The sequence below is a fragment of the Catharus ustulatus genome, chromosome 7, assembly GCF_009819885.2.
Source record: "Catharus ustulatus isolate bCatUst1 chromosome 7, bCatUst1.pri.v2, whole genome shotgun sequence".
NCBI classification, from domain to species: Eukaryota; Metazoa; Chordata; class Aves; order Passeriformes; family Turdidae; genus Catharus; species Catharus ustulatus.
The window spans coordinates 14,081,808-14,089,207 of NC_046227.1; the positions used below are offsets into that span (position 1 = coordinate 14,081,808).

Genomic DNA, 7,400 nt, shown 5'->3' on the forward strand with positions numbered 1-7,400 from the left:
TTTAACCTACACTTTGACTCCAGTTGAAGCTTTTATGTGTTTCATGTGTAAACTTTAGTTATGTTTACATAGACTTTTAAATCTTGTCAAGGGGGGCTCTAAGGAGAAATGGTATTTGTAGGATTGGAAGAAAGAAGTTAAACGTCATGAGATCTTATATAATCATATAGTCTGACCTGGATAATACGGGTGGCAATGCAGTAATGCATCCCCTGATTTGGTACTGGAAAGTACAGACAGACAAACACACAGTTAAACAGACAAACTTCTCAAAAAACTTAGAGATAAAGCAATTTTGCAGCATGTGGAATTGACTTAGGGAAATGAAATAATCTTGAAACTCAGCTCAGAAATGCTTCCAGATGAGATCTCAGGCCAGGAGGTCTGGATTATACTTATTCTGATAAAGTTTGAAAGCCATTTTAGTAACATTTCTAGGTGAGAATTGAAGTCCTAGCTACAAACAAAGCTCCTGTTTATTGCAAGTTGTTAGTACTTTCTAGGCTTGTAGACTCTTGAATATTGGGGTAAACAGGAGGGGACTACACTGGCCATGTGCTTCTCCTGTATGTATGGCTTTTTGTTGTCCTATGTCAAGTCTTATCTGATATATTTTATGTGCTATTTGAAGCTACCGGTTCCTTCAGTGTTTAGCACAAATATCTGAAGGAACTCTGGCAAACAAATACTCTCAAGAAGAGAGAACATGTCTGCTGTATCAGGCTATCAAAATGTTTTCTAGATGATACCCTGAGAACTCATGAAGTACTCTGTTACTCCATTCTGCTATCAAACCTGCAGCTGGCTGCAGTGATGAGATATACTGGTTTAAATGGAGAGATGTCCAAACCTCAGTGCTTCTAGTGGGGCTTCTGGGATCAGGGTGAGCAAAATGTAAATGAGCCCTTGACACTCTAACATGGATAAAGACACACATGCTCGGCCAGCCTGTTTTGTTGGGACAGGAAGAATTGATTGTGATCTTGCTGGGCTCTTGAGAGATTGTATTCACCCTACTCAAATGTAATCAATATTGCAGAAAGTGAGGCAACTAGTAGGGAAGACACTGAAGCTCTGACTATGAAAGACTATTGCTTTCCTGCCCTCTTTGGGGGGAAATAGATTTTAAAACAGTGTTACTTGGATTAAAACAACATATTTGTGTGTGGATTTTTTTTTTTATTGTAACAGACTATATTCGTACTTTTACCTGGGACAAAAAGCTTGAAATGGTGGTGAAGTCAACTGGCATATTGGGAGGACAAGGTAAGTCCAAAAGGAAGGCAAAGATTTTGATCATGTTTCCTTATTACGTTGAAGCTTTCATAACACTGCTGATAGTCACAACTTCCCCACCATGCAAACTTGTGACTAAGTTGTCCAGACAGAGGAAGGAATCGTAGAATAGCAGGTTGGAAGGGACATCAAGGATTATCTGATCCAACCTTTCTTAGCAAAAGCACAGTCTAGACAAGATGGCTCAGCACCCTGTGTAGCTGAATCTTAAAACTGTGCCATGTTGGGGAATCCATCACTTCACTGGTGAGACTGTTCCAATGGCTGATTGTTCTCATTGTGAAAAATGTTACTCTTGTGTCTAACTGGAATCTCTCCAAGAATAATTTGTATCCCACACCCCTCATCTTTTCCTTGTGGCAACTTGTAAAATGAGTCTCCATCTTCTTTTTAGCCACCCTGTAAATACTGGAACATGTGATAAGGTCTCCTCTAAGCAACCTTTTTTTCCAAGGCTGAAAAACCTAGTTCTTGCAGCATTTCTGCATGTGGCAGGCTTCTCAGTCCTTGGATCATCTCTGTGGCCCTTCTCTGGACCCTCTTCAGCCTGTCCACATTTTTTTTTCTTTTTTTTTTTTTCTTTTTAGTATAACAGTGACCAAAACTGAGTGCAGTATTCCAGGTATGGCCTGGAAGTAGCACCTTCCAGGTGGAAGATAATGCTGGGATACTGAGTGGGGTAATGACTTCTGTCTCTCTGCTGGTGATGTCCTTGTTGATGCAGCCCAGTGTTCTTCCTGCTGGCTTTCTTTACCACAGCAGCACTGTTCACTCCTACAGAGCTGCTTTCCACCAGGCTCCTCAGGTCCCTTTCACAGAGCTGCTCCCCAGGGAGATCCCAGCCTGTGCTGTGCTCCTGCATTCCCAGGTGCAAAACCTTATGTTTGTTGAACTTTATAAGGTTCTGTCTTGTTGCCTTCAAGTTTAGGCTGTCTGATGTAATCTCATGTGACATCTGTCTGTACTGCAGTATCTTTAGCCCATTTCTAACTGCTCTTGACTCTTACACATTAGGCAAGATGCCCACTGTGGTCTCTCCAGAACTGTACCGGACCAGGTTTTGTGAAGCTATGGACAAGTATTTCCTGATGGTGCCAGACCATTGGACAGGACTGGGCCTGAATTGCTGAGCGAAAGCCCATATTGGGAAAGCACAAGAGGACAATGATGTTATAGGCAACTGTCTTCCAGTTGTCTGTCCAGCAGCAAGCAAGAGGATTGCAGTTCTGTGTCCACGCTGACCATGCGCATCATGTTGCAGAGTGTGAAATCTGCTTGCACTTTAATCCCCTCTTGGAGGATAACAAGCAAACCTGCCTCAGTAAGGATCTAAACTGTAAGGTACCACTGAACAGCATTGATAAATGACATCCCTCCTGTCAGTAGGGAAGGTGATCCTTGTAAGTAATGAACTGAGATTCTGTCCAGATCCTGATGGTGAAGTAGTACGTGATCTCTGGAAGTCTTGCACTGCCAAAATTATGTTGAATATGCACAGCTCGTGTTTCTGTAGTTGATACTTGGTACTGAAAAATGTGAAATAAAGCCCCCAAATGGGGATGGGGGAGAGAAGAAGGAAGTTAATTCATGAGTTCTGCTATTGTTGCAGTGGTCTGTAATTGACCTATTTGGATCCATTAATAACTTGTGCTGTTTATGCTCCATAGTTTTAATTCTTACTGGGATCTGTAAACAGTATTTTTTTAAGGCAGCTCCACATCTATAATGCCCTCTGACTTCATCTTTTAAATTGTGTTACTGCAGTACAGCTATGGTTTATCTGTCATAATTGCATTTTAGCTGAATCCCATAAAAATGGGTTGTCAGTCATCAGTATACTGCAAAACTCAAAACATATCCCTTCACTTCTAGACAGTACTTTGGTCTGAATGTTGCTCAGATTCCTGGAAACAGGTAACTAACATACCCTTTAATTTAACAAGACTTGATTAATTATAATTATGAAGCAGATTGATCCTTTCCTTAGTAAATGCAGTAAGTTGCTATACAAAGTGAAGCATACTGCTTTAGTAACAGCTTTCTTCTTAATGCAGCCATCATTCCTGGCAGATCACTTCAAATCCATTTCAATTCCCCTTTACTTTCAAGCAATGCAATTACCTCATGGTGAAATTTTGCCAGGAGAATGTTTTTCTTGCATTCATGACATATTTTTTTTTTGTTATGGAGATGAATGTAGTTGTTTTTTGTAAAAAGGAAAACCTGAATTAACAGGTATCTTGTATGATGGATAAGATGTGCAGAGATCTGTGAGTCTCTATTATTATAATAATCACTTCCATTTTTAAAAATTTTTACTCATTTTTGTAGGTGATGAGTTTACTTTTTAGTTTCATTATAATACAGGCCAGTAAATAAGAGGAGTTTTAATGAGTTTGAAAGGCAAGAATATTGTCTTTCAAAGTCAATCCTTTCTAAGGGCTGGAAGTCCTTTGACTTTCAGTCTCTGATGGAAGAATATCAAATGAATGTGTAATCTGGGACAGGATAGCTCTTAGTGATCACTTGCTCTATCAGTTGCCTGATAATGCCCTCATCACTGTAACTATGGATTGAAATGTGTATTTTGTTTGCCTCCTGTGTTCAGTGTTTTTTTCTGCAGCAGATGGTGGTGGCTGTTTAGGAGTTACCAAGAGTGAGCAGCACTGAGAAAGGAAAAGGCCAGGAGTGAGAATTGAGCTGTTTGCTCCAAAACCAGCCAATGCAGCTCTTGTCTGAGCTGCCAGAAGGCAACAACCATTTGTGTTGGTGCCTTCCCCACCCTATTGCAACACTAGAGGATGAGCAAAGATGCTAGCCTTGAAGCAGCAGCAAAAAAAGTGTAAGGATTTCCTCAGTGCAATGTGATAATTGTTTCTGGGGATGCAGTGTTGAAGACAGCAGTGATGTGTGCTGTGGAAAAATGACATAGTACTTCTTGCTTCCTCTGCCCAGAGTCTCTTCAGTCCAACACAGTGCATCAGGTACAGCTGATCACCTCTGGGATACATCTTGCCTCTTTTGTTGAAATGTTCTCCCAAGATGCCTGGCTGTGTGTGTGACCTTGTGTAGTGAGGTCAAGCAGTGAGTGTATCAGCTCAGTGCTACTCCCACTTCTGTGGCCTCTACCTACTGTTTTGGTTTATGGATGTGGAAGAACCTGCCATGCAGCCAATGTTCCAGTCTCAGCTGAAGTTTACATGTGTTCTCCTCCTTTGCTTCTTGAAGTTTACAGGGAAAAGCTTGACTGTCCTGGCCACCTAAGGCAACCCAACAGCAGCTAATTGTGTTGTCTTCCACCTTTGTCAGTGTGTGGATTGGTGGATGGAGCACGAGTGGGGGCATGTGTGTCATGGCACCTGCGTGAGGCTAATGTGGTGTACTGGCCTGGTCTGTCACCAGTAACACATATCCTTATCCTGGGATGTGTGGCTGCTCTGTGCTGCTTGTCTGCCAGAGCAGATGGCTGTAAACAGCTGGACCATCTGACAGTTGCTAATACTCCTCTGCATGTGACAGCGTGAGGACCTCAGCACTGCAGAAGTGAGAGAATCTTCCACTGTTTTGCAGCCTATGAACAGAGCCAGAGGCATGTGAATTGTGACCTCCTTGGGCTGAAGTTACAGCAGCTGGAGAGATTTGCAGGAATGATCTTGAGCTGCTATCAACAGTTAATTTTTGGCCAGGATGTGGCTAATAGACTAGTCCTGACTAGACTGGAGTAAAGAGTAAACTACTGGTCATGAGTATCACAGTAGCTGCAGTATCAGCTGGAGATGGGTTATCTTGGTTGTCCTGTGGTATAAAGCTGTAAGCATTTCCAGTTCAAATCCCAGCAGCTGAATGGTCTCCTCAAGTGTTCCATTTTCAGTATAATAGTTGTCCTGACATTTCAATTAATACCAAGATTAATTTTCTCAGAAAGAGAGCAGTACTTCATGTAGAACAAATCTTTGAGAGCTGTTTGGGAGACTGTGTTTGGTCTGTGTCCCTGTAAAATTCCTAAGGATGAACCCTTTGGTCAGAGCTTGTTTCTTTCTTTATAACACAGGTTTAGCATATGTGTAAGTAAATCCCAGTTGCAAACATGAAGACTGAATTTTTTCAGAGCTACACTGGCTCTTCTGTTGTTTTGATCTGAGGCCTTGAGACAAATATCTAAATCTTGTCCAAGTCAGAAGCGATGACTTTGAGTCATCATGTGGACAGCAGAATGCCTTGTAGCGGCCAGGGGTGCATTCTGTCCCCAAAAAGCACAGGAGGGACTCTTGCTGGTAGAGCAATTCTAGTGGGCTCAGGGGAGTTACCTGTGGAGTCTCCTTTGTGAGAATGACCAAAACCAAATGAATTGCTCACTAGCTGGTGGCCAGACTAGTCATTACTCAAAGCACTTAATGTACAATAATGTATGCATTTCTACTCTAACTTGGTTCAGCTGTATTTTATAAATTTGATGTACTAAACTATATGAGAATAATTGCCTTGACTACTTGGAGAATCAAAATGTAATGTATATAGATACAAATAAAGTGACTAAAATATGCTTGAGTCTGTTCTATGTGTGGAGCAGCTTGGACTCATTGCACCCCATTTTCTTGATCAGGGGCAAGGCCACTGCTCACTGTGCAGGGATTGCTGTGCTGGAGAGTGCCAGCTGTGTGTGCAGTGGAAGGTGCCTGTCCTGTCTCTGTACCTCGCAGCTCATCTCCTCTGATGGAGCAGCACCTCTGGGCAGTGACAGTACAATGTGCAAATAACCTTTTACACAGTTCTGTCTTCTCTGCAGCTGCTTTTCACCACGGTGCTGTGTGAGACAGGGATCCAGTTCTGTCCAGCAGGTGGTGGTGTGCCTTTACCCAGTTCTGCCACAATGTGGAACACATTCCAGGTATTTCCATAATCTTCTTTTAAGCGGACTAGATAAAGAAAAAAATCCAAGAAGGCCTGAAAATAAATGTCTTCTCTTGATTGTTTTATGTTAACCTCCTTGCTAAGGCTCAAAATAATTTGTGATTAGTTCTGAGAAGGGGACTTGTTCAATCCTGTCTAAAACTTGAGGATTTTACCTGTATTATCTGCAATCACCATTTTTTGCCAGGTGAATCTGAGTTCTTTCATCTGCTGCAGTATGAAACTGCATCAGAACCTGTCCCCCCATGGGGGTATGAGCAAGGAAGAGATGGAATACTCAATTCAGGGGCAGTGCTGCCTTCTGCTGATGTAAAGATGAGTGGTGGGATTTGAGCAGCTTCTGGCATGAAGTTGAGAAGCACAAAGGCAGCTTCAGTTCAAGAAATAATGATCTGGTCCCCAAAGGTAGGATAATAAATTCAGTGAACAGAATTTCTAAAAAGAGCATTGATTACAGTTGGAGACAGGATGGCAATATAGTAACTTTTCTCCATTGTTTACATAGGATATTTTTCTAATATACTTTCAGCAAACATGAAACTCCCTGGGTGTATGAAAAAATGAAGTATCCTGGGTACAGGCTTTTGTTACTGGACTAGCTGAGATCTTGTCATAACTAAAATAACGTACCTACCTGGTGAACAAGTTATAGATCTAGGACAGCACAACTGGGATTGCTTAATGTAAACATATGCACATAACAAGAGAAAGAAAAGATTTTCTTTTTCTAATGGGATTATAAATATTATTTAAAGTACTATAGGGAGAAAACTTTTCTGGAAACAGGTCAGGTCAGCTATATGAATTTCTAGTTGATCTGTAATTAATTCTGACTGAAGTGTATTCTTGTTAATGTGTTTGTTAAGGTAGAAAAGAATAAGGTAACTATGTGACTCTGTAGCATCCCATAACATGCAGAAATCCTAAAACTCAAACCTCAACTTATACTCAGACTTATACTTAAACTCCCATTCGATGTGTGGGTGGCTTAACACGTTTCAATCCATTCAAAGGTTTTAACTCAATTCCTGCACTCTAGCCTGTGCCTGGAGGATTCAGGCAGGCCCTTGCCTCACGGACTACAACAACTAAACAGCAGAGTGTGAGGCTGGTTCTTTACCTTTTCCTTCTTGTGCAACTACACATGCATAAAGGAAGGGCAACATATGAGAAAACACAAAATATGCTGTACA

The 7,400-nt window shown here is 41.5% G+C and overlaps 1 protein-coding gene across 4 annotated transcripts in view; it reads left to right on the forward strand.

Moving 5' to 3' along the window:
• The window catches only part of PIKFYVE (phosphoinositide kinase, FYVE-type zinc finger containing), a 62,114-nt gene extending 56,275 nt beyond the window's left edge, over positions 1-5,839 (forward strand). For all 4 annotated transcript variants that reach the window (XM_033064304.1, XM_033064308.1, XM_033064305.2 and 1 more), the window contains 2 exons: positions 1,192-1,266; positions 2,311-5,839. In XM_033064304.1, the coding sequence (XP_032920195.1) occupies positions 1,192-1,266; positions 2,311-2,426 (191 nt within the window). In that variant the 3' untranslated portion in view covers positions 2,427-5,839. The remainder of the gene's footprint in view (positions 1-1,191; positions 1,267-2,310) is intronic.
• Positions 5,840-7,400: the final 1,561 nt, after the last annotated feature.